Source organism: Mobula hypostoma, chromosome 21, assembly GCF_963921235.1.
Source record: "Mobula hypostoma chromosome 21, sMobHyp1.1, whole genome shotgun sequence".
Taxonomy (NCBI): domain Eukaryota; kingdom Metazoa; phylum Chordata; class Chondrichthyes; order Myliobatiformes; family Myliobatidae; genus Mobula; species Mobula hypostoma.
The window spans coordinates 21,136,029-21,163,344 of NC_086117.1; the positions used below are offsets into that span (position 1 = coordinate 21,136,029).

Here is a 27,316-nt window from a genome sequence, read left to right on the forward strand (position 1 = left end):
CGTGGTGATTTTAATGATTTCACTGCCATTACTAACATTGGCTGATGATCTAAGTAGAATTGTGAAACAGAATGCATTGTCAGTCTCTAATCCACTGTGTTAACCATGGGTCAAGGAGAGAGCCACTCCTACCTCTGAGGCAGGAGGTTGTGGGGTCAAGGTCATTCAATAGAGTTGTGTGCATAAACGTCTTCAGTGTGGTATTGGAAGAAGGCAACACTCTTGGAGATGCTGGATATCGTACAGGGTACTAAATATATCCCGATCTACTTGCTGATGATGGTATCCGTCTGTCTCGAAGGACAATGTGTGAATGGAGTGACCTCTCCAGGGCACAAACCTGGGCAGAGGGTATGGAGATCCTGGGATGCCCAGTTGTAAAGGACCCCCTCTCAGCCTCACCAGTGTAGTCCAAAGGAAAGCGAAGCAATATGTTTGGCACCAGCTTAGCTGCTGGAAAGGTGCTCAGTGACGTCCAACCCCCTTAGAGGCTCCACTCTGGATTTTCTGTCTGGATTTACTCCTGTAGCCTCCATCTCTCCTGAGGCTGCCCACAAGGCAGTAGGGCTACTTACCCATAGCTGGGGATCGAGCATCAGGGCATGTCCTACGTGCTACACGTGCAGGGGCCAGGCCTCCCTAGCCTTACAACAGCTATTCACGTCTCATTGACGATCACGGGACACGTACAAAACGGCTGCTGCATTTTCCTCCCTGGCTGGAGTGGCCATTCTTTAAAAGTTGACTTTGTGGGATGGTTTGGTCTGCACTGAGGATGAACGCAACTCCTCTCTCAGTAAAGCACCCGCTCCCTCAGAGCGTAGTGGTCCCTGCAGAGCAAATGGAGTTCACCAGGGAACATCAAACAAAGGAGGAACAGTGAGGTCTAAGTTCTGCTGTAGCTACTCTCCCCAAAATCAAGAGAAGGTACCACAGGGAGAGCTGGAGTCGGAGACTCCGCCGTTCAGAGCTACTTTTGTTACTGAAGCAGCTTAGAGCTTGCCTTTACATTGACTTATCTTCTAATTACCAGCGTCACGCCATGACGGTTGACTTAATATAGCAATGTGCCCTATGCCCCATCAACCTTTAGTAGAGAGAAATAGGAAAGGGGAGAGGGTGGGGACAGAAACACCGGTAATGAAATGTAGACTTTGACTGATTTATACATGTAATAAAATAAAGATAGTTCTGGGGACATTTCAGATCCTCATATTGCCTGGTGAAGACCACACACATAGTCATGGAGTCATACAGCACCAAAACAGGCCCTTCAGCCTGTTGGGTGCAAACTGACCATCAACCACCCACCTGCGTGAATTAATCTACTCAGTCCCAGTTTATTCTCGCCATATTCCCATCAATTCTTGCCAGATTGCCCCCGTCATCGGTACACCACCTCAACGTCCTTTTCTGCTCCACCTCATTCCCTTATCAACCAGTGTTTATCTATTAAATTAATAATAATATATAGGCATCCATTAGTCTCACGAGACCATGGATTTGCGCCTTGGGTCACAGGCCTGGGCAAGGTTGTATGGAAGACCAGCAGTTGCCCATGCTGCAAGTCTCCCCTCTCCACGACACCAGTGTTGTCCAAGGGAAGGGCATTAGGACCCATACAGCTTGGCACCGGTGTCGTCGCAGAGCAATGTGTGGTTAAGTGCCTTGCTCAAGGACACGCTGCCTCAGCCAAGGCTCGAACTAGCGACCTTCAGATCACTAGACAAACGCCTTAACCACTTGGCCTCTATTAAATTAGTGGCCATAAATTAAGCAGAGTATTTGTTAACCAGCAGCTCATCAACAGCCAAAACTTCCTGTAGAGAGTTTAACGGTTAATTAACACACACATTTTTAGTGATAGTGCAGAGAGTGGGAGATGGGACACCACTTATTCTAGTGATATGTGACCCACATGGTGTCTTTCATAACCCTTAAAAATCATTGGACAATTTACATAGATCATCACAGCACGGTACAGACCCTTTGGCTCCTGATGTTGTGCCAATCAATGAACCTGCTCTAAGATCAAACTAACCCTTCCCTTCTGCATGGCCCTCCATTTTTCTATCATCCATGTGCCCATCTAAGAGTTTCTTAAATGCCCCTAATGTGCTTGCCTTCACCACCACCCTGGCAGGGTGTTCTACACACTCACCAGTCACTGTGTAAAAAAACTTAACTCTGACAGCAACACCCCCCCCCCCACTCATATTTCCCTCCAAGCACCTTAAAATTATTCTTCTCATATTAGTCTCTGGCTATTCATTCAATCTATGCCTCTTATCATCTTGTACACCTCGATCGGGTCATCTCTTATCCTCCTTTGCTCCAGAGAAAAGAACCCTAGCTTGCTCATAAGACGTGCTCTCCAATCAGGCAGCATCTTGATAAATCTCCTCTGCACCCACTCTAAAACTTCCACATCCTTCCTATAATGAGATGGCCAGAACTGAACACTATGTTCCAAGTGTGATCTATTCAGAGTTTTATGGAGCTGCAACATTACTTTGCGGCTCTTAAACTCAGTCCCTCGACTAATGAAGGCCAACACAACATACACCTTCTTAATAAACTTATCAACTTGTATGGCAGCTTTGAAGGAACTATGGACATGGACTCCAAGATCCCTCAGTTCCTCCACAGTGCTAAGAATCCTACTATTAACCCCGTATTTTGCCATCAAATTCAACCATCTAAAGTGAATCACCTCTCACTTTTCCAGGTTGAACTGCATCTGCCTCTTCTCAGCCCAGCTCTGCATCCTGTCTCTGTCCCATTGCAACCCTACGACAACCGACTACGCTATTAACAACACCACCAACCGTTACCTTTGCCTATTTGTCTATAAGGAACACAAAACATGGATTCTGAATCAGAATCAGGTTTAATATCACCAGCATATGTCATGAAATGTGTTAACTTTACTACAGCAGTTCAATGAAACACATGATAAATAAATATAGAGAAAAAACTGGTTTACATTAGGTATATACACATATATATATATATAAAATAGTTAAGGTAAAACAAGTAGTGCAGAAGAAAAACGAAAATAAGGAAGTAGTGAGGTCGTGTTCATGGGTTTAATGTCCATTCAGAAATCAGATGGCAGTAGGGAAGAACTATTCTTGAATTGCTGAGTGTGTGCCTTCAGGCTTCTGTACCTCCTTCCCAATGGTAACAATGAGAAGATGGCATGCCCTGGGTGGTGGGGATCTTTAATGATGGATGCTGCCTTCCTAAGCCACTGTTCCTTGAAGATATCCTCTGCAGAGGCTAGTACCCATGTTGAGGCTGACTAATTTTACAAATTTCTGCAACTTACTTCGATCTTGTGCAGTAGTCTCGTCCCCTCCCATACCAGACTGAATGGGCCACGGTATGTTTGTAGAAGTTTTTGAGTGTTTTAGTTGACAAACCAAAATCTCCTTAAACTCCAAATGAAATATAGCTACTGTCTTGCCTTCTTTATAGCTGCATCAATACGTTATGTCCAGGTTCTTTTCTTTTAAAAAGTTCTGAAAGATTGTATTCCTTCCACCTCCCCCACCCATCCATCATCTCAAGAGAACTCTTTTCTTCCATTCCAGAATCTCAACCTCACTGGGCTTTCCAAAATCATGAAGAAATACGACAAAATGTTCAACACGTCGAAAGGCGCGGGGTGGCAGGAAGCTCAGCTGGAGAGCTCAGCAGTGTACACCAGCCAAAAGGTGGACCAGCTGATCAGCGAGGTGGAGGTGAGTGTGGGAGAGACCGAATCGGGCCCCTTCTCACTCGTTCAGGAGCCGCCATGAGACCCCTGTTGTGATCTGAGCTCTGTCTTTGCCTTCGCTCTCCAGGGCTTTGGGAAATAAATTCACAGTTGCACAATAGGCTGGGCTTGTAGGATTTTACAGGAGTAGCCATCGCACACATGTGGTTACATCACTGGGATATATGATGGGCTCCAGTGTACATTACAGGATGAGACTTGCTAAAAATCGACCTTGTACGTGTGGATGTCCGGGTGTTGGGTGTTTGCTCAGAACTTACCTCCTGTTAGCCGGAACGGGTAGTGCTTTAAGTGGAGGCTGGTAGGCTCATGATTAGTAAGGATGTCAAAAGTTACGGGGAAAAGGCAGGCGAATGGGGTTGAGAGAGATAATAAATCAGCCATGATGGACAGGCTGAGCAGAGTCAATGGGCTGAATGGCCTAATTCTGCTCTGTGTCTTATGGTCTTATTGTCTTAAACAGGGGAACAAAATAAAAAGTGGCGAAATCTTTACAACGACTGATAATCATCACAGGCAGAGGTTGAGTATTGGCAGACTGGTGTAGAGAAGCATATAGACGGAAGATGAGAGGTGTTTGTAGAGACTGCAGAGTGAGAGGGGCATTCACACAGACTGAGAGGGTATTTACAGAGATTGCAACATACAGACGGGAGAATTTCAGAATCGGGTTTATTTTCACGGACATTCGTTGTGAAAGTCGCCGCAGCAGTACAGTGCAAGACGTAAAAATGCCATCAAGTTACAAAATCAATAAAAAGTGCAAACGTGGAATGTATTTGCGGGGGATGGAGAGTGTAGATAGAACACATTAAACAAGCTGTGTCACAGCGATATTGATAGAGGTTGTGGGGTAGAGCCAGACGGTGGAACATAGCTAATAAGGCATATCGAGGAACCTGTCGGAATAAGTGCCTTGTCATCCATTGCTACAGGACTGAGAAGGCAGAGTGGGAAGGTTCTTACAAAAGCTGCAAGGCATATCCTGGGAGCGAGGGTAGCGGCAGATACAGTCAGATCTTTACAAACTACTGCATACAGGCGGACTGGGTACTTAGAGAAACTGCAGCAAAAAGGAAGAGAGACAAGGCTACTTACTGGGGCAGAAGATACTTACCTGGACTGCAATCTACCAGAGAGTGAGTAGTTAGAGTCAATGCCGTAGTTAGAGTCTGCAGTGTACAGGCAGAGAATACGAGGTGTTTACAGAGACAGACAGGGGCATTTACTGAGACTTCCAAACATAGACAGACACATTGAGGTGCTCAGAGACAGCTTGAACAAGGGGTGTTTATCCAGCATCACACGACTATACGAAAACTTTCAGTGAGAGGAAAGCTATCACAGGTTGCAAAATGCTTTCAGCGGGTGGAGGCAATGAAATACTTACAGAGACCATGGCATTCAGAGGCATAGAGATGGTTGCAGAGTGCAGCATACAAGCAGAGGCAGAAGGGAACTTAACAAAATTACAGGGTACAGGTGAATACAACAGAGTGTTTGCAGAATGCAAAGGGGGTGTTTATAGAGTGCGGAGGGAGAGGGGTAGTTATGGACACTACAATGCACATGTGGATGGAGACTATTTACAGAACGTGCAGTGGAGCAGAGGAGAAGGATATTCATGGATAATCTGGTAAACGTTATGCAAAGGCCAATTCCTCTTAATCATGAACATCAAACCTCTGTAATTTTATAGCTGTTAGAAACCAAGAGAGAGCTACACATGAGGAGCACGAGGAACCTGCCCTGAACTGACTATAGACAGGGATACTGGCAAATGACACACCAGTTCTGAGAATTCTTCGTGCACCCCACCCTGAATGCTCCACGAAGTGTAGCAGTGAAGAGCAGGGTGCTTATCTGTCCAGAAAGAGTTCCAGTTTGGAAACCCCCGCAAAAAGCACACACACATACTGGTGGTAATGACAACACTTGCAACTAAAGCAAAGAATTTCATTAAACTTAAAGATGCAAAATTGTGCCCCCACAGTCACTCTACACCAATCAGCTGGCAGGAGGAGACAGAGCCCGGGCAATGAAGAGGCTTCGAGTTCCACCGCTAGGAACAGCACAGGTCTGTCACTTACAGTTCAGTGAGGTGTTTGAGCAATTGCGTCCACACGAGAGTGAGAGAGTGGGTGTACTTATGCGTGTAATTCAATGATGGTAAATGTAGCTGTTTATTACAGACAGAGCAGTGTCGGTCTGTGTTGCTTGTTGAAGGTTTGGTGAATGAAATTTGTATATCTTATATGTAGGTGTGCTATCGACTGTATGTATGCACCCGTGTGCCTGTGTTTGTGTATTTTTGTGTCTGCGCTTGTGTATGTGCTTGCGTGTGTGTGTTTACACACTCGAGGGGTAGTACAGTCAGAGCAGGTATATTACAGTTACGAACACAAGCTGCTTCCTGCACTGTAGTGTAGGCTCTGTCCTTTCAGAGGCACAGTGGGTATCATCTTCCCTGTGTGACCACACCAACAAAATACAGGGCCAACACCACAAGCTGTACATGGGTTATTCTGACCTGACTCAAGCCTTTGATATGATCAGTCAGCAGGGACAGTGAACACCCTCCTCAAGTCTGTGTGCAGGTTATTACTCCATCTCTACAAGCCGTGACACTATGTATTGGATCTACAGCAGAGCAGACCTGAGTGGAGACCGGTGTCCAACAAGGCCGTGTCATTGCTTTTCTGAATCCATCTCACTGCAATGTTGCATCTCACCTCCATCACTCCCTTGGCGGTAGAGCTCATTTTCAGACCTAATGGGAATCTAACATGAAAACGTTGAACAGAGAACACAGATATAGTCCCTTTTGCCACAGTGCCTACACCAACCACAATTGTGAATTAAACCTATTCTCTTCTGCCTAAATGTGATCCATATCCTCCCCACTGACTATATATTCATAAGACATAGGAGGAGATTTAGGCCATTCGGCCCATCGTGTCTATTCTGCCATCCCATCATGGTAGATTTATTATCCTTCTCAACCCTGTCCTTTTCCCTTCTCCCCATGAGCTTTGATGTCCTTACCAGTCGAGAACCTATCAGCCTCTGCTTTAAATATACCCAAATGACAGCCTCCACAGCAATTCCACAGATTCACCACCCTCTGGCTAAAGAAATTCCTCCACATCTCTGTTCTAAATGGACTTCTTCGATTCTGAGGTAATGCTCTGTAGTCCCAGACTCCTCCACTATTGGAGACGTCCTCTTCGTGTCCAGCCTTTCAATATTCCATAGGTTTCAATGGGATCACCCCTCATTCTTCTAAACTCCAGTGAATACAGGCCCAGAGCCATCAAATGCCCCTCATATGTTAACCCTTTCATTCCCTCCTTTTAAATGCCACTATTGTACCTGCTTCCACCACTCCTCCCAGCAGTCTGCTCCAGGCATCTATCACCCTCTGTGCCCTCACATCTCCTTGAAACCTCTTTGCTCTCACCTCTAATGCCTGACATTCCTTCCCTGGGAAAAAGAGTCTGACTGACTCCTTTATCCATGGGATGGTGGGGTGGAGATATATCTCTACCAAAGGAGGTTTAAGGCACTCCGTCCCTCCACTAGACTGCAGGTCACCCTTGGGCAAGGTGCAGCACCTATTTAGCCCCCCAATCAGATTTACGTGAAGCCAAGAGAGCAGGTGGTGGATGGTCGTTTGAGCAGCTGGGGCATCTCACAAGTCCTGGTTACGCGACCACTGACACCAGGCAGACAATTTCTGAAGAATATTGATAATGCCCGGGGTCACCCATCTTGTAAAGGCACTGCCCAGTAGGCAGCAATGGCAAACCACTTCTGCAGAAAAATTTGCCAAGAAGCATCGTGGTCATGGGAAGTTTATGAGAAGAAGGGTCTACATTCAACATCAAAACGACAATAGGTCCTCTGCCAACCTATCTCCACTATGTTCAAGTAACAGGGATTCACAGCAAAACCGTTCACCGCATTTCATATCTCAGGAGAAACTCTAGGCAAAGGCAGACATCACCACCAGTGTTCCAGCACAGCCTTTAGTTGACTGAGGAGGAAGGTATTTGAAGATCAGGACTGCAGACATGCACAACACTCAGGGTCTACTGATCAGTTCTGATTCCTGCCTGATATACTTCTGAGATCTGACTGCAGGCATCTCAAGGCACTGGAAGATACCACTAGTCCAGAATTGGTAAGATCTCCAGATTTGTTGGAAAGATGAACAAAACAATATGTCTCCTCTCCTGGGCCATCATCTCCTGTGCAGAGGTTGATGATATTGGGCAGGCCAATCCATTCACACATTCAGCAACACACTCCTAAAGCAGACATTCTGCTCAAGGTTCTGTCATGGCAAGAGATTCAACATGTGCTTAAAGCTTACTCATTGACTTTCAGAACCTTTGACCCATGTCTACTTGAAATGGAGGGGAGTTGGGATTGCACTGAGAACCTCAGCACCATGCATCAGGAGCACACAGAAGCTCTTCGTAAACAGTGGAAGTGTTGCAACATCTCACAGACTACCCACCTGGACATTCCCCACCCCACCCTCCCCACTGCAGATGAGAGCCCCTCACTGGCATCCTAAAGCATGACAAAGACCACCACAGCTGAGTGAGAGAAGTCATCCTTCATCCTGAGAAACTGCCTCAGAAGAAGATGAAATCAGTGCCTGAGTACGTTATTGTGTATGTGTTAGTCAGAGAGAGCACGTGTGTTGTGGGAGGATCTCATGAGTGGCTATAAAGCTTTGCGTTGTGTCCCCTCAGACTCCCCCCGTGTGGACAACCTTCCGTGTGGGCGTGCAGTGTGGACTCATTATGGCACTCTCCGTGCTGATAATCATCAAAGGTAAGCGCCCAGCGCCAGCCAACGGGAAAGAGGCTCAGGCTCATTGTGTATTCCGGAGGTATTTGTAAACAACACTGCTGACAGGCTGACATGAATCATTCAACAGTGTATACGGATCAAATGCCCAGAACAAACGGGAGGCTCTGGTGACGCAGGTCAGCATAACTCCGACTGCCGAGTGTAATGAAGAACGAGATGTTCGCAGGCCCACATTTTAACAGAGTAACCCCGCCTTCCCCAGAACGGCAGATAATGAATGGTATACATTCGATCTCAAGCAGCAGTTTGGAAGTTCAGTTCTTAGCTCTCTCTGCAGAGATACTGCCAATCAAATATTTTATACCAAAGGAGACACAAATCTTCCAGATGTTCTTCCTTGTCGCTTGCTTGGGGCAGTAACTGAAGAAGCATAGACCTATCATGGTCTTTTTCAGAGCTTGCCAGTAGGGGTGGAAGGGTCCCTGATTGTTTCACTAAAGGAGGTCGGCGATGGTACAACCCCATTGGTTGGTCATTGTGCCCATATAGGCCACTGCTGACTAGGCCCCTTCCCAGCCAATCAGAAAGAGAATAGGTCCATCATATGGGTGAGCTGGTGCCTATTGGCCATTTCATGTGGACGTTGGTGCATGGGGTGGTCAGCTCTCCATTACTGACATATAGCCTTCAGGAAGTGAAGACGGGTCTCCTGGACAGGATTGCGCCAATTCTGGGAGGGAAAAGACAGATTTTTTTTAAAACACTGAGTGGTTTTCTTTGATCATATCTTTATTTGTTGGAAAAATATTGGAGTTGGAAGACAAAAGGCTGCTTAACTGGGCAAGGTGGCTGATGTCATGTGACCAGCCTCTATCAGTTGGCAAGCATACATTATCAACAGTTAGAATTTTACCCAGGCATCTTAGTCAAAATAAAATACTGCAGATGCTGGAAATAAGAGTTAATACAGAAGGTGCTGGAATTGCTCAGGTCAGACCTGAAACATTAAATGCTTCTCTCTTCACAGATGCTGTCTGACCTGCTGAATGTTTCTAGAATTTTCTGTTTTCGGTTATTTAAAAAAAACCAACACTGGCTTCCGAATAACATAATACCACAGCGGTTATTGTGGCACAAATCGTTGCACCAGAATCTGGCTTCAACGCCCATAGAGAGGGACAGGTTTATGTAGCATTTATAGCATGGAATCAGGCAGAATTAACAACGGCTTGGGTTTATGATCTATTTGACTGTCTTTCCGTCTAAACCAGGGGTTCTCAACCTGGGGTCCGCAGACTCATCGGCTAATGATAGGGGTTCATGGCTTAAAGAAGGTTGGGAGCTCCTACTCTAAACCACTCCTTTCTAACTTGGGAATTTTAAGAGATAACTCAACCACCTCTTTCCAGTGAATAACACCCAGCTTGTTCAGTCTTGCCCAATAGATATAGCTGAACAGTTTTGCTAAAGCCCCTGTCTATCTGTTTACACTTTCTCTGCAACTTTTACAGCCTTTTTTCTAATATGCAGACTAGATCTGCTCCAGATAGTTCTGTTTAATCAGTATCTATGATTACCATTACCTGCCTTCAGGGAAATGATAGCCCTATTGCCACAACCTCCTGGCTAAAGTGATATAGGCCAGTGGAACTGACTCGATGGGCTGAATGGCCTAATTCTGCTCCTGTGCCTTATGGTATTATATTTTTTTTCTAGGTATCTACGTATCTCGGGAAGCCAGTGTGTGGCCCCTCCTGAGGGCTTACAGAGCGGGCTTCATTTTTATTGAGTTTGTCTTCCTGCTGGGAATTAATATCTATGGCTGGAGGAAGGCAGGAGTGAACCATTGTCTGATCTTTGAACTTGATCCCAGGAACCACCTCTCCCATCAGGAAATTTTTGAGGTGAGCCTGATGGAACCTTGCTCCTACACGTCAGTGAACGTAACAGCCTGACCAAGTTCAAGGCCTAGAGAGGGTCTGAGACAGAGTGGAGTGGAAGGAGTCAAGTTAGCTGCAGCTGGAAGGGGAAGATAAAAGCTGATGAGAACTCAAAGTTAAGGTCAGGTCGTAAACTGCTTTAAAAACTTGCCCAATGCTACTCCACAAGGAAACCTCAGAGTGACAGGCGCTGTATTATTCTCTTTGCAGGTGTGTACCTGGTTATATTACCCGACAAGTTAGCCAGAGAAACAGTAAGAAAATAGTGCACCATTAGGGATAATGTGTCTGTCCAAGACGCAAGGTTAAAGCCCCTGAGCCAGCTTGAGAACAGTAGTTCATTGTTTAGAAAACTTGTCAAGAATAACAGCACACTGGTGATGTCTCCTCGTATGGTGACAACATGTTTGCAAGTAAATTGCCAAGATTAGAGAACAGCTCATCCCAGCCATCAAGATTCAGTGAAAGGAAACATAGATTTGATGGATTTTCATTAAGGGAGGGAAACTTAGTCTTGGTAACTGGTCTGGAGTTAACATGACTCCAGTTCCACAGTGGTGAGATGTCCATTAACTACTCTGAAGTTACCGAGCAAACTGCTGATTTGCATCCACTGAGGAGTTAAGAAGAGGGAAAACTACCTGCCACAGAAAGATCTGGAAGTACATTTTCCTCGGGGATATATTGCCTTGGGCGACACTCTAATTCTGTCAGTGTGTCCTGCCCAGTGTAGGCCCTAACACTAACAGCTCCTCACCCTCTGTCTTTCAGCTGGCTGGTTTCCTGGGAGTCCTCTGGTGCCTGAGTGTACTCGCCTGCCTTTTCAGTGCTTACATTCACACTCCGATGTCAATCAGTCCTCTGGTCCTGTACGGATTCATGGTGCTTCTCCTCCTGAACCCAACCAAGACCTTCTACTATAAGTCCCGTATCTGGTTGTTAAAGGTCCTGGTGAGTACATCAGCAGAGATGCCTGGTCTAGGAATGATATGCATTTACTTGTATCTTACTTTAAACAGCCTCAAACCAACCCAGTGCCCTTTCCAGCCACTGAAATACTGAAATTATCCAGTCAACAAAGATCAGCCTGCCATTGTTCCTCCCAAGCCTTTCTCGTGTGCGTCTGACTTTCCCACAGAGTATCCATGGGATTTACTGTTGCTGAGATTCAAGACCTGGACTATTCTCTTAGTAAAGAAATATCTCCCGGGCTGGACATATTGCTTTTGTCTAAGCATCTAATTTTTGATATCCACAAAGAGGGGCTGTCTCCTCTAAAACATTCCTTTCAGACTTGGGAATCTTAAAGACATCCCAGCCTCTTCCTTCCAGAGAATATGACCCAGTCTGTTCAGTCTCTGTCCAGGCTCCCATTATCCAGCTGAGATTCCCCCTGAATAAAAACAATCCTCTTCCCTCCAATACCTTGATCTTTGAACAAGAATGCCACCTTTAGACCTACACAATCGTTGTGATGCAAGTGGTGTACAACAGGTTATTTATTTATTGAGATACAACGTGGAATAGGCTCTTCTGTCCCTTCGAGCTGCACTGCTCTGATTTAATCCTAACCTAATCACGGGACAATTTACAATGACCAATTAACCTACTAACCGGTTTGTCTTTTGGACTGTGAGGGGAAACTGGAGCACGCAGGGGAAACCCACACGGTCACGGGGAGAATGTACAAACTCCTCATGGACCGCGGTGGGAAGTCAATCCGTGTTACCTGTACTGTACAGTGCTGTGCTGCCCGTGAGGCTAGATCTGGTAAAGCGGAGGCTGGAGGCTCAGAGGCCTGTACTGGGGTTGGAGACTATGTGGGTGGGAGAGGAAAAAGGCTTGTTTTTACTGTCGTTGTTGTGTTGCTGTGCCGAACATAGTGGGCACACCGTGTGCTGAAGCTTAAGGGCTGCCTCCAGCACATCCTGAGGCTGTGTTGGCTGCCTCAACACAAACAACCTACTTCACTGTGATCGATTTGTGATCGATAAATAAATAAATCTGAATCCAAAAAAAAACTGATTACATAAATTATGTTATTTTATTTAGAGATACAGGTCCTTCCAGTCCTTTGAACCGAACCATTAGCAACCCCAAATTTAACCCTAGCCTAATCGCGGGACAATATACAGTGACTAATTAACCTACTAACCGGTTTGTCTTTGGACTGGGGGAAGGAAACCGGAGCACCCGGATGAATGCCACGCGTTCCGAGGGGAGAACGTACAAACTCCTTACGGAGGATGCCGGAATTGAACTCAGAACTCCGATGCCTTGAGCTTTAAAGCAGCACGCTAGTCACTACGCTACAGTGGCAACGAGAATGAAACATCACCCAGGAAGCAGCAATCACAGCCGGGTTGAATTTAACAAGAGAAGGAGTAACTTTGGTCTGAAATGACCTTCTTAAACTAAGAAGGCAATGACCAATGAATGAGCGTAGAGGTAGATAACGTTGACCAGGCAAGTAAAGCAATGGGAAAATACTGTAGATATTTAAGGAGAAAGTCGAATACATCCAACAAAAAATATTGAAATAAGGAACAATGCCTCCCAAGGTGAGGGTGATGGGGGGGGAGGGTAGTGTAAGCCCTGGCTAACAAAGGAGTGCATTCCATTGAAGAAGAAATCATGGTGGTAAAAATTAATGATAGGCCCAGAAGTTGAGACAGATTTGGAAACTTGCAGGAGAAGAGTAAAAGTAATCAAGAGGAAAGTAAATCAGAGGGCAAACTAGCAAGAAGTATACCAACTGACTATGAGAGCTTCTTGACGACTACAAACAGGTTTGGTCCCCCGACTTATGGAAAATATTGGAGGCAGTTCAGAGAGAGTTCAGTAAAATGGTCCTGTGTATGGAGAGATTGTCCTAATGAGAACACTTAGGTTGAGGTTTAGCTTTCTTGGATTTTAGAAAAATAACAGGCAATTTTATTGAAGCATACGATTTTAATGGGCTAGGATGTGTAGATGGGGGAATTTGGAACCAGAAGGGATGGTCTCTAATCCTCAAATCCACTTTCTCCACCCTCCCCATATAATCCTTGGTTCCGTCAATCAGTAAAAGTCTAATTATCTAATTCTTTGATATATTCCAATATTTAGCCTCAATAACAATCTGAGGCAAGGAATTCCAAGCATTCCCAACTCGAGAGAAGAAATTCCTCCTCTTTTTTTGTCTTAAATAGGCATCTCTTTTATGCAGTGACCCTGTCCTCTGGTTTTGATGCAGTTTCACACTTGGATGAGGAAGAAACTCTTCTAATAGGTTGTGAGCCTTTGAAACTGCCGGGTGTGGGGTCTTTGAAGCAGGGGTCAATTTTCTCACCTGTAATGGGGTCATGGGTCATGGGGGAGGGTGGAACTGATCTTCCACAGTCCTGCTAAATGGTGGAGCAGACTGAATATCCTGCTCCCATTCCCATCTCTGACAGCTCTCCTGTTGCGTCTAGAAGCAAGGATGATATTAGAAGGGTGGCAAGGTGGACTTGAGGAAGCTGGAGCGCCATTTGGGTGGAGGAGCAGGTATGGGTGAGAGAACGCCCAATCCTCTTGAGGTCAATACTCTGCTCCATGAGAGAAAGGGCTGACTCCTTCCCTCAAGGACTACCCGTTTATGTACCGACCCTGAGCAGCCAGTAGAGAGTGGGTCCAACCGCTATTCTTACTGAGACTGATTGGGCACTTCCTGTGGTAAAGGGTTCTGGATTGTTAGGGTGAAGGGGACAGAGGGGCTGGTTTCCCATGACTGGATCCATGCCTCAGACTTGACCTTTCTCTTCTTTGTCTCTTTGCGAACAGTCCAGGGTAATAACAGCCCCCTTCCATAAAGTTGGCTTTGCTGATTTCTGGCTGGCGGATCAACTCAACAGCATGGGGCCCGTTTTCCTGGACCTCTGGTCCCTGATCTGCTTCTACATGTTTGACATGAACTGGGAGAGTAACCAGGGCCTCCTGAGCCCACCTGCAGGTGAGAAGCCACGCCAAAAACCGATATAGTCAGTCCGCAGCACCACGCGTTACAACAGTAAGGTAGCTGTGAAGTACAGAGTGCTGAAAATACACGGAGCTCTCGGACAAACAGCAGTATTTTTCACCCATTTCCCTGAACCATCAGTGTTCTTGGTTTCAAAGTTATCACAGTATGGCATGTTAGTAAGATCCTCCATTATGACCAAGGGAAAGTCGGGGTGGGGGGTGGTTTGCTAAAACAGGTCCAACTTGGCATATTGTGTGAAATGCAAAGGAACTCAGGAAGCGTGGATGATCTAGGCAATTAGATTATCTAGCTCCTAGGAAGTACAAGGGAAGAGCTGACTTACTGCTCCAGGGAATCCTGCAGATAGTGTACATTGCAATATGGTAGATCGGAAACTGATGTTGGGGTCTGATAGCAGGAGAACAGATCCAAGTCTAGAGCTGTGGCTCCTACCATCCAGAGGAATTCTGAGTATTCCACTCCATTGCTCTTCCAACTTCAGCCTTATACAGGGACATTTAGAGTCTTGTAGTCATAGAAACAGGCCATTTAGCCCATGTAGTCCATGCTGAACTATTAATCTGCCTAGTCCCATCAACCTGCACCTGGACCATAGTCCTCCATAACTCTCCCATCTGTGTAGTCATCCAAACTTCTCTGAAATGTTGAAATGAGACCCACATCCTCCACTTCCAAAGGCAGTTCAATCCACACTCTCACCACCCTCTGAGTGAAGAAGCTCCCCCTCATGTTCCCCTTAAAAACATTTCAACTTTTATCCTTGACCATAGCCTCTAGTTCTAGTCTTGCCCAACCTCAGCAGAAAGAACCAGTTTGCATTTAACCTCTCTATACCCCTCATAAGTTTATATACCTTGACTTGCGTTCTGTTCCCATGGGGTTAACGTGGCTTTTCCAGTTAAGAACCTCATGATCCCAGTAATGACTCAAGACATTAATGATGGATACACAGTGCGTGCAGGTCAGGATGGAAGTAGCTGGGTTTTTTCTTGTTGAATGTAACACTTTCAGTACGCTGGAGGAACTCAGCAGGTCGGGCAGCATCAGTGGAAACGATGAGTCGACGTTTCGGGCCGGAACCCTTCGTCAGGACTGAAGAATGAAGGGGGGGAAGGATTTGAAGAATGCTTGTAGGTTCAGTTGAAAGACCAGTAATTAGAAAGTCAAAGGGGTGGGGGAGAGGAAGCATCGACGTCATTGGCAGGAAAACAATGGGTAGTAGAAGGAGGAGGCGGAACCATGAGGGAGGTGATAAGCAGCTGGGGGAGGGGGCAGAGTGAAATAGGGATAGGGGAAGGGAGGGGGAGGGAATTACCAGAAATTGGAGGATTCTATGTTCATACCGAGGGGCTGGAGACTACCTAGACAGTATATGAGGTGTTGCTCCTCCAACCTGAGTTATGTTATATCGACTCATCGTTTCCACTGATGCTGCCCGACCTGCTGAGTTCCTCCAGCGTACTGTAAGCGTTGCTTTGATCCCAGCATCTGCAGATTATTTTGTGTTTATGATTTCTTGTTGAATGTAGTCTTTAGGTCATAAGATATAGGAACAGAATTAGGCCATTTGGCCCATCGTGTCTGCTCCGCCATTTCATCATGGCTGATCCAATTTTCCTTTAGACCCAATCTCCTACCCTCCCCCAGTATCCCTTCATGTCCTGACCAATCAAGAATCTATCAACCTCTCCCTTAAATATACATAAAGACTCAACCTCGACAGCTGCTTTGGCAACAAGTTCCAGATTGAAGAAATTCCTCCTCATCTCTGTCTCCTCAGCCTCCATTCTGAGGCTGTGTCCTCTGGTCCTAGACTCTTCCATCGCAGGTAACTAGCAGCTGTTGGTATAAATGTTACGACAGAAAAGATGTCACCAATCCCAGAACACAAGAGCCTTCTGAACCAACAGAATGCTGGAGATACTCAGAGAGTTCACATTGCAGGTCGATGACCTTCGGTCAGAGTCTGAAAGAAAGACCAACTGTCCATGGGCGTTCATGATCCGTGTCCTCCAGATGTTATTTAACTATTTTTTTTTACCTCACATCTTTCCTCTTCTCTGCACAGATAAGTTCATAACCAGCGGTAACTCTTACGGAGTGACCTGCTTCATTCAGTGCCTTCCACCCTGGATCCGGTTCACCCAGTGCCTCCGTCGATACAGGGACAGCAGGGACGCGTTCCCGCATTTAGCAAATGCTGGGAAGTACTCCACGGTTTTCATCATGGTAACCTTTGCAGCTCTGTACTCAACCGAGAAAGGCAAGTGTAATTAATCTGCTACTATCCTCGTAAAGCCCGGTTGCAGTAATCCGGTGTCCGATTGTTCGGAAATCCAGGTACCCAGCATCTGGCTCACTCCTAACCTGGAATGTGAGCTGGGGTGCGCGTCCAGTCTGCGATCAGTCTAGCCAAGGTCGGGGATGGGATCTGGAACACCAGGGTTCAGGAACGTGGGAAGGCTTGCAATTGGAGCAAGGCCTGGAGTGTTTGTATATTCCCTTAGCTGTCTAAACTCACCAGGTTCACTGGAACATTTATTATACCACTGTGAATTTATCCAAAATCTTATTAAAACTATAGTTGGGAGCTCCACGTTGGAGCCCAGTTGTATGTAGTTAGGATATGGTTAATACGGTTAGTATTACACTGATTCAGAAAGATACAACTTGGCACATGGCGAATTTTAAATATTCAGAACAGATTGGATGGCTTGATGATAGAATAGAATTTGAAGCAATATGAGTAATCAGAAATAGTTTCAGTTGTTGAAGATCAACAAAGAGGGGCCATAAATATCGGTCTGGACAATGGCCAGGTCCCAAGGGTGCAACATTGTCAAAGCTTTACTGTCTCTGGAGTTTTACTCCATTTTGTATCAAGGGAAGACAGAATAATTGTTACTCCTAGTGCATCCAGTCAGATTGGGAGCACCGGGATCCCACCACTCAGCGTGGTTCCCACCCTGTGGTTACCATAGTGTTGATAGCCCTGTATCTCAGACACATTCATTGTCCAATTCTCACTCATTGTGCTGGGCCACCATGTTACCGGCCAACACGAGGAATTCTGCAGATGCTGGAAATTCAAGCAACACACGTCAAAGTTGCTGCTGAACGTAGCAGGCCAGGCAGCATCTCTAGGAAGAGGTACAGTCTACGCTCTGTCCGCCAGAGAAAGCAGGATCTCCCAGTGGCCACACATTTTAATTCCATGCCCCATTCCCATTCTGATATGTCTATCCACGGCCTCCTCTACTGTAAAGATGAAACCACACTCAAGTTGGAGGAACAACACCTTATATTCTGTCTGGGTAGCCTCCAACCTGATGGCATGAACATTGACTTCTCAAACTTCCGTTAATGCCCCACATCCCCCTCATAACCCATCCGTTATTTATTTATTTATATACACACATTCTTTTTCTCTCTCCTTTTTCTCTCTCTGTCCCTCTCACTATACCCCTTGCCCATCCTCTGAGTCCCCCCCCCCTTTTCCTTCTCCCTGGGCCTCCTGTCCCATGATCCTCTCATATCCCTTTTGCCAATCACCTGTCCAGCTCTTGGCTCCATCCCTCCCCCTCCTGTCTTCTCCTATCATTTTGGATCTTCCCCTCCCTCTCCCACCTTCAAATCTCTTACTAGCTCTTCCTTCAGTTAGTCCTGACGAAGGATCTCGGCCTGAAACGTCGACTGTACCTCTTCCCAGAGATGCTGCCTGGCCTGCTGCGTTCACCAGCAACTTTGATGTGTGTTGCTTATGTTACCGGTCAAAGTGCTTCTCACAGTAATTAGTCAGAACCAGGGAGCAGACTTACGGCTGTGCAAGAATTGAAAGTGTGTTGCGTGCGGGAGCTACCTTATTCAGGAGAAAACTTAGACGATTTGCCACAATTTCCTCCTGTTGCCATGGTTACATGCCTTACCGTAGCATGCCACTGAATATTAAAAAGGTCACTACCAATCCCCCACAAGTTTAGCTCACCGCATTATTCTGATGTGAAGCCGAGCATAATTCTCACACGCTCCTTCCTGCAACCCGCTCTCAATCAGAACGCTCTCAGCTGACGATCGGTGTGAAGGTTTACTTCTACCTGTGGGCCGTGACGACCTGTGTCAGCACCATCTTCACCATCGGCTGGGACCTGAAGATGGACTGGGGACTGCTGGACAAGAAAACTAAAGAGAACAAGTTTCTGCGAGAGGAGACAGTATACCAATATAAAGTAAGTGTACACCTAACCTTGGCTAAACGCTGCTGAAATTGAATTCTTCTCTTCCAAATCCTTCCTTTTTTGTGAAAGTACCACCATCGAATGATCAAATAGGTTGGTCTGGATTAGTACTAATAATAATAATAACAACAACAACTTTATTTATATAACACCTTTCAAACATTAAGATGCTGGGTCAAAGTACTTCACATAGATTTTAAAGGTAAATCAGTATGGTCATAAAAATATGAGACAAAATTAAAAATCAAAAGTAAAGACAAACATATAGAATAAAATGCAATTGAATATAACAAATTACATCATCAGCACCCACAGGCATTAAGCAATCCTATAAGTAGACCAAATTTAAAAAGTAGGATTTTAGAAGTATTTTGCAATATTCTACTGTACTAGCTGGGCTCATCTCGGTCAGTAAAGTATTCCAGATTTTTAGCAGTTACACCTAGAGTCGTAGAGATGGGCATGGACGTAGACCCTTCCACCCGCTGGGCATATGCTGACTCTTAAGCACCTACATACATTCACTCAGAATCAGAATCAGAATTAAGATTGAATACCAATGGCACTTGTTGAGAAATTAGTTGTTTTGGGTGCATTGCAAAACAGAATAATTTTTAAAAAACTATAAATTACAATAAGAAATATATTTAAAGAGGTTAAATAAGTAGTGGAAAAATTCGAGGTAATATACACGGGTTCACTGTTCATTCAGAAATCTGATGGCGGAGGGGAAGAAGCTGTTCCTAAAAATTTGAGTGTGTGTTGATTCAAACTCCTGTACCTCCTCCTTGATGGTAGCAATGAGAAGAGGGCATGTCCTGGGTGATGGGGATTCACAATGATAGATGACACCTTTTTGAAGGTGTCCGTGATGCTGGAGAGGCTAATGCCCCTGTCCACGTGCCTCAGCCGGCCGAGCTCACAACTTCCTGCAGCTTTTTCTGATCCTGTGCAGTCGGCCCTCCATACCAGACGGTGAAGCAACCAGTTGCAATGCTCTCCACAGTGCATCTGTAGATATTTGTGAAAACTCACCAAGCCTCCTCAAACTCCTCATGAAGTACAGCTGCTGTCTGCCTTCTTTGTAACTGCATCAATATGTTCGACCCAGAATAGATCTTCAGGGATGTTAACACCCAGGACATATTCATCCCACTTTCCATTCTTCCTGCATTTCCATCAACTCCCCAATCATTCCACCTCTCACTTACGTGCTACTGACAGTTTACAGTGGCTGATTAACCAAAGCACTGGGATGGGGAGGAAACCCATGCAGTCACAGGGAGAACATGCAAGCTCCACACAGACAACACTTGAGGTCAGATTGAACCCAGGGCTGTAGCATCACCAAGCAGACGCTGCCGAGGTATGGATGAGGAGAGGGATGAGCAACATAAACACCTTTCTGCCAGCAGGGGGCGCTGCAGCCTCACGTTTGGTTCAGTTCGTCGACAGCATTGAACAGGAGACATTGTCTTCACCTAATGTCTATCTGCAATATTAACGTATCAGATCACAATGCACATGGCTAAAATAATTAAAATTTATTTATAATATTTGCTGCCAAACCTACATAAATCGAAGAGGGGTGACTAAATAGAGGTGCGCAAAATGATAAGATGCATAGATGAGTGGATAGCTAGAAACTTTTCCCCCAAGGCAAAAATGGCTAATACCAGGAGACATAATTTTAAGGCGATTGGAGGAAAGTATGGATGGGATGTCAGAGATAAGTTATTTACACAGAGAGTGGTGGGTGCATAGAGTGCCCTGCTAGAGGTGGTGGTAGAGGCAGATATATTAGGGGCAGTTAAGAAACTGTGTCCCTTGGTGAGCACATGGATGATAGAAAAACGGAGGAAAGGGATAGATCGATCTTAGAGTAGCTTAAAAGGTAGGCACCACTATGGATGGAGCAGACTCAATGGGCCAAATGGCCTAATTCTGCTCCTATATCTAATATCTCATGAAGAGACAGTAGTGTGCTGTAGTGTTCTATGTTTTATGTACAAAGACTCCTGTTTTATCTCTCAGTGTGTGCAACATCAAGGGCCACTGATGTTAGTTGTTTCAGCTTACTTTATGGTGTGTTTGAAAAGACTGGCAGACCTGGGACTCAGTTCCTGCCTTCTTGTCTGGGCGAAGCTGGCAGGTAGCCCTTCACTGAGAGGGTGGTGAGAATGGATCTGGGTGCTGCGAGGAGCAGCTCAGATGGGCTGCACATCCGGTCCAGCCTCATTCAGAAGTGAGAGCACTTTGTCGTGTGATATCCCGTCCCTGCCTATGTTCACTGCCAGAAATTCCAGAGGCCACAAATTCCTAATTTTTCCAAGAAGCAGGAAGGTATTTAACCTTTTGTGATTCAAACATTTAACACACAAATACATTTTTCCTTTTAAATTAATATGTTGAATCCATACGTTCATTTTCTTTATACCTGTTAGTAATAGTTGCAAACCAATTTCAGTTTGATTTTCAAACCATAAACCAGCCTCAGCATGGGGAACCAAGGAACAGCTCCAAACAGCCCCAAAGTGTTCAGTTCCACAGAGTTTCAGAAACAACAGACGGTAAGTACATCAAAGAAACACACATCAAAGTGAGGAATGAGAGCTTTGGAAAATGACAAGCCCCATCTACACAACTGTTCTGATAGCTGCTTAAACTGCAGTCCCAGCCTCAGCCTTACTGTGTCACAGCTATGGAATAACTTTGACTATCTGACATTCAGATATTGAAAAATGTATTCAGAAGCTTTTCATCTCACCATTAAAACTGAATGCGTTTGCTCGTCCGTTGCTGGAGTTCAGAAGTATGAAGGGGGACCTCACTGAAAGCTACCAGATATTGAAAGGCCCAGACAGAGTGGACATGGAGAGGATGTTTCCTACAGTGGGAGAGTCTCAGACCAGAGGGCACAGACTCAGAATAGAAGGACTTCGCTTTAGAGCAGAGATAAGGAGGAATTTTCTTTAGCCAGAAGGTAGTGAGACTGTGGAATTCATTGCACAGACAGCTGTGGACACAAAGTGATTTGATATAAAGTCAAGGTTAATAGCTTCCTTCATTAGTAAGGGGTCAAAGGTTATGGAGGAAAGACAGAAGAATAGAGTTGAGAGGGAAAATAAGTCAGCCATGGTGGAATGATGGAGCAGACTCGATGGGCTGAATGGCATCATTCTACTCCTTTGTCTTAAAATACAAGATTAAAAGCTGGGAGTTTTTGAAAAATACTTTATTTCAAATGATTAAAACACTTGGAACACTTGAAAATTTACATAATATTGAGTAAATTTAAGCGAACAATTATTTCAAAGATGGAAATTTGTCTCCTTTTCAGTGACGTGTCCTACTCAACCGAAGCATGTTATGGCAGCACGGCAGTTAGCTCAAACTATTAACTGCGCCAGCAATCGCCAATTGTGTTCCAGCTCCTGTCACTGTCTGGAAGGTTATAATGCCCTCTCTGTGACTACATGGTTTCCTCTGGGTGCTACGGTTTCCTCCCACATTCCAAATGACATGCGGTTAGGGTCAGTGAGCTGCAGGCGCGCGACCTTGGAACTGGACGCGCGGCGACACCTGAGGACCGTCCCCCAGCACGGCTATCGGACTGTGTTGGACGTCGATGCAGACTGACGTATTTCACCATCTACTCTGACGTCTCGATGTGCACATGACAAATAGAGCTAACGTTTTGAGTAGACTTCCCCACAGCATTACTGGGAATCAGCAGGCCCCATCTGGAACGACCTCAGAAAAGATGAGAGTGGCCCAGGTGGCTCTCAAGCGAGGGCATTGCACACCGCCAGCTTAGATGCATCCAAGGGGGCGGCTGACTGTGGTAGTGTACCACCCGGGGGGGGGGCACATGAGTGGCAACAGCCCCATCGGTTTTAGGGAATGCAGTGTAACAATACTAATGGCATTGACCGTGAGTGTAAGAATGGAAGTGTTTATTTGTGTAATTTATTGTGAATAAAGTTTATTTTACAATAAATAAAACACTTAATACTAAAGAGCTGGAGAAAGCATTAGGTGAATTTGGCGGTGGTCTGAGTGGAGCAGGGCCAGTTAGGCCAAAGGCTTCCGTGCAGCCTCAGTACACAGTGTAGCCCAGGTGAGCCTCATCCTCTCCGGGCATGGATTCTAACTCAAACTCCCTCTGCTCCATAGGCTTACTACTACTGTGGCATTGTTCAGGACGTGGTGCTTCGCATTGCTTGGGCCCTGAACATCCTGTTCACGCAGACCAAGCAGTCCGAGGTGGCGGAAATCATCTCGACCACCCTGGCTCCACTGGAGGTCTTCAGGTAAGAGGCCGTACAGTTCAGACAGGGATACGGGAACCTGGCGGCTCAGGAAAGGTGGTTGTAGCTGCTCCATCCTGACCTGGAGTATACCCAGTCCCCAGAGCCATCGGTGCCCTGGCACCACTCTACGCTGACATTCAGGCCTAACTGTTTTCTAAATCTTTGTCCAAGCCCTTCCGTCAACTAGTAGGTGAGTTGTGGCAATATTCACTGACAAATGCTCACAAAATGTTGGAGGAACTCAGCAGGTCAGGCAGCAACTCTGGAGGGAAACGAACAGTTAAAATATTGGGCCAAAACCCAACTTGGCCCAGAATGTTGGCTGCTTGTTTTCCCTCTGTAGCACCTCCTGCATTTTGATCGTGGTGCTCGAGGTGTCTAGGGTTTGCAGAATCTCGTGCTTTACCGCCAAATGGCTGCAGTCACAACCCCTCAGGTCTCATAGCAGTCCAAACTTGCACACAGCAAGGCCGGACGAGCTTCTGGTATGGCTGATGTTGGAAATAATAATTGTTTTACATTAGTACCAGACAATGACCTTTACCGATAAGTGCAAGTCTCACCTCCTCCTCTCAATGTCGAACGGCATTTCCATTGCAGAACCTTCCATTGCTGACCCGCCAGGCTTTGCTGCTGACCAGGAATTCTACAAACACTGTGGTTGAAGGCAGTCAGAGACTGTATATTCTGTGGGCGACGACCAAGCTCCCCACTCTCAAAAGCCTTTCCATCGGCTACGAGGCATGTCAGGAATGTGAGGGGTTTTGCTGAAGTATTCTCTGTGTGACTGGCTGAGTTCAGCTCCAACAACACACTCAAATGTCAGCCCGGTCTGGCCTGCTTGATTAACACCTCAGTCATCTCTCCCTCCCGTGCTCAGACATCATGGCTGCAGTGTCTAGAAAGCACACTGCACCTTCAGGATCTTTTGACAGCCCCTCTGACCCGCAGTGTTTACTGCGTAGGAGGCAACCACAGCAGGCTATGGAAACGTCACCAGCACTGAGGGTTGGCAAGATTCTATCTGCAAGAGGCAGGATTTCCCGCTGGCCAACCATTTTAATTTCACTCCCCATTCCCATTCCAACACGTCTGTGAGTGGTCTCCTCGACTGCCACCTCGAGGGCACTCTCAGTCTGGAGGAACAAAACCTCATATTCCATCCAGGTAGCCTCCAACCGGATGGCATGACCATCAATTTCAGTATTAGACTCAGAACCAGATTTAGTGTCACTGGCAAACAGTATGTTCTGAAATTCGGTGTTTTGTGGCAGCACTACATTCCACTACATAATAATAAAAACCGTAAGTTACATTAAGGAATTTACGTAAAGCTCTCCAAGTACGCAGGACTGGTCAGCAACTGTCAGCAGGCTGGATGGAGAACGAGGTGTCTCCCAGTGGAGGTTGGTTATAGGGGATTCGTAGCCCGTTCTTTAGTTAGGGCCTTCAGCAATTTGGGGATCGAGGGAGACAGGAAGAGGAGAGCCATCCGCAGTACCACCGATGCGGCAGAGAGGGCCTCAAGATGGCTGTGGCTCAAAAGAGGGGAGCCATGGAGTCATAAGTAGCTAGCCATCTGGACACAAGCTGGGGTCTGATCAGCCCCGGCTGGGTCACCTGGAGGAGGTTGTATGACGTTGAAAAACCCGAAACACCCGATGATTCCAGGAACATCACTGAAGATGTGTCCAGAAGTATCAATAGATGTATGTACACAACATAAAAAGAAAACTAAATTAAATTAGTGCAAAAAAGAGATGAGAAAACATACTGAGGTAGTGTTGTATCGTTCATGGGTTCATTGTTCTTTCGGAAATCAGATGGTGGAGGGGAAGAAGCTGTTCCTGAAACGTTGAGTATGTGTCTTCAGGCTCTTGTACCTCCTCCTTGATGGTAGCAATGAGAAATCTATCCTTTACCTCTTCCGCCCCTCCCCACCCACCTACCTTCCCCTTCACCTACAACCTGCAATCATGTACTCCTTCCCCTCCCCCCACCTTATTCTGATCTTGTCCCCCTTCCCCTTCCAGTCCTGAGGAAGGGTCTCAGCTAAATCGTTGACTGTATATTCCTCTCCGTAGATGTTGCCTGACCTGCTGAGTTCCTTCAGCATTTTGTGTGTGTTATGAAACACGAACAACCTAGAAATATTGATGAGATAATATTGGGATTGGGCTAGTGAAGGGAAAGGGAGGTGAGGAACCTCTTATTGTAATGATGCAAGAGTCAGGTGTGAGTTTCAAACCGTCTTCCCTCTGCCCAGTGTGCATATTTCCAAGGGTTTGTGACAGAGCACTACAGATCTGTTTTAAATTGACTATCAGTCTTCAGACAATAAGACAAATCTACAACCTCATCTCCCAATTATTACAGTTTATCTTTCAAAGAATCAGAGCAAAAGATTGACGGTTAGTTAATATAAATCCGACCCATTATTACATAGCAAGGTTTCAAAGGTGTGAAGCGTACTCCATTCATCTCTGTTTTGATCAACCGCACTTTTATCGAGAGCTAGTGATAACATGCAGAGTGGTTGAGGTGGGAGTGAGATTTAAGAGTCACGGAGTCATAGTGAAGTACAGCGCCAAAACAGGCCATTTGGCCCATCTCGTCCGTGCCGAACCACGTAAACTGCCTGCTCCCATTGACCTGCACTGGGACCAAAGCCTCCATACCCCAACTATTCATGTACCCATCCAAACTCAGCTTAAATGTTGAAATCGAGCTCGCGCTTTAACTTGAAGTACAAACTTTTATTCCAGAACGCCTTCGCTGCAGCTCATTTGCATATATTTGGTTTTGCTTAAGTTTAACGCAGTTGCCGATTTCTAAATTTATTCACTTCCCCCCCACAGACGCTTCGTCTGGAATTTCTTTCGGCTTGAAAACGAACATTTGAACAACTGCGGCCAGTTCCGGGCGGTCCGAGACATTTCCATTATCCCCTTGACCGGGGACAACCAGGCGACTCTGCTGCTGCTGATGGACGATCAGGAAGGTGTCAGAAATCGCGGAAAGGTCAAAGGCAGCAAGCGGAAGACTAACTTCCCTTTTAAAAGATCCAGGTCAGTTGTGAAACAAAGGCGACTTGCAAGGTATGGATCACAGACTGATCCTTAGTGTGCAGAGTGTAAGCAAATCAAACTTCCACCCACCCCGCAAAAGTAGACTTCAGAGTCAGATTTAATTTTCACAGGTACATCTCAGTGAAATACATCATTTGTGCTAAAAGCCAACACACCCAAGGATGTGCTGGGGCAGCCTACAGGTGTCACCACACATTCTGGAGCAAATTTAGTGTGCTCGGCAGAGTATAACAAGTTACAGAACAGAAGTTAAACAAGCCGACCCACCCATATACACAGTTCTCTAACCCCAGGATAGCCTGGCTTCTTTGGCCTCCAGTCTCCAGCCGACTCATGGACTCGCAGAACTGGGGTTCTGACCATCGGGCCGGGACTTCTGGACTCTCGACTGACCGTCGGGCTTCAATCCGGACTTTCGATCAGTCCTTGGTATCGAGTGACCCAGGAATCGCCGATGTGGACGATCGAGCACCCTGCGCTCCAGGCCTCGAAAGCCGGACTTGCTGATGATGGGAAGCTGAGGGAAGGGAGACAGTGGAGGCTGAGAAGGAAGTCGCTGAGGTAGAGATCCAGAAGGTTACAGCACGGCCGGCGGTAACAGAGCGCCGGACATGACCAGCACGGGAGGAGTGCAGTCATCTCAAAGTAAATTTATTATCAAATTGTATATGTGTCAGCACGTACTACCTTGAAATTTACTTTCTTGCAGGCATTCACATGGAAATACGAAAGAATCAGTGAAAAATTACACACAAAAACTGACAAACAACTGAAGTGCAAAAGGCAGCAAACTCTGCAAAAACAAACAAACAACTAAGTAATACTGAGGACGTGAAAGTGAGTGCGTAGGTTGTGGAGACAGTTCAGAGTTGGGACGAGTGAAGTTGCTCACACTGGCTCAGGAGTCTGATGGCTTGGGGTAATAACTGGGAGGAACGGGTCGAAAAGGGAGAGCGAGCAAGCAAGGTTTGGAAGCCACTGTGAGGAGATTTAAATCAAGACATTACTCCCTATAAAGCCAACTTAGACTAAATATAGGGACAGGGGTGAAGAGGATGCAGTAGGATTCTGCAATAAACGCTGTTTATAAAGGAGGAGCCTTGCCAGAAAATGCATGTTGGAATAGTCGCA

General features: G+C 46.0%; 1 protein-coding gene across 1 annotated transcript in view; it reads left to right on the forward strand.

Annotated features, from left to right (window-relative positions):
* LOC134359623 (solute carrier family 53 member 1-like) overlaps positions 1–27,316 on the forward strand; it is an 88,543-nt gene that overhangs the window by 49,158 nt on the left and 12,069 nt on the right. Inside the window, exons 5-14 of the mRNA XM_063073123.1 lie at positions 3,597–3,746; positions 5,775–5,858; positions 8,545–8,626; positions 10,322–10,509; positions 11,317–11,496; positions 14,350–14,518; positions 16,617–16,811; positions 18,602–18,774; positions 22,960–23,096; positions 25,955–26,194. Coding sequence (XP_062929193.1) covers positions 3,597–3,746; positions 5,775–5,858; positions 8,545–8,626; positions 10,322–10,509; positions 11,317–11,496; positions 14,350–14,518; positions 16,617–16,811; positions 18,602–18,774; positions 22,960–23,096; positions 25,955–26,194 — 1,598 coding nt within the window. The remainder of the gene's footprint in view (positions 1–3,596; positions 3,747–5,774; positions 5,859–8,544; positions 8,627–10,321; positions 10,510–11,316; positions 11,497–14,349; positions 14,519–16,616; positions 16,812–18,601; positions 18,775–22,959; positions 23,097–25,954; positions 26,195–27,316) is intronic.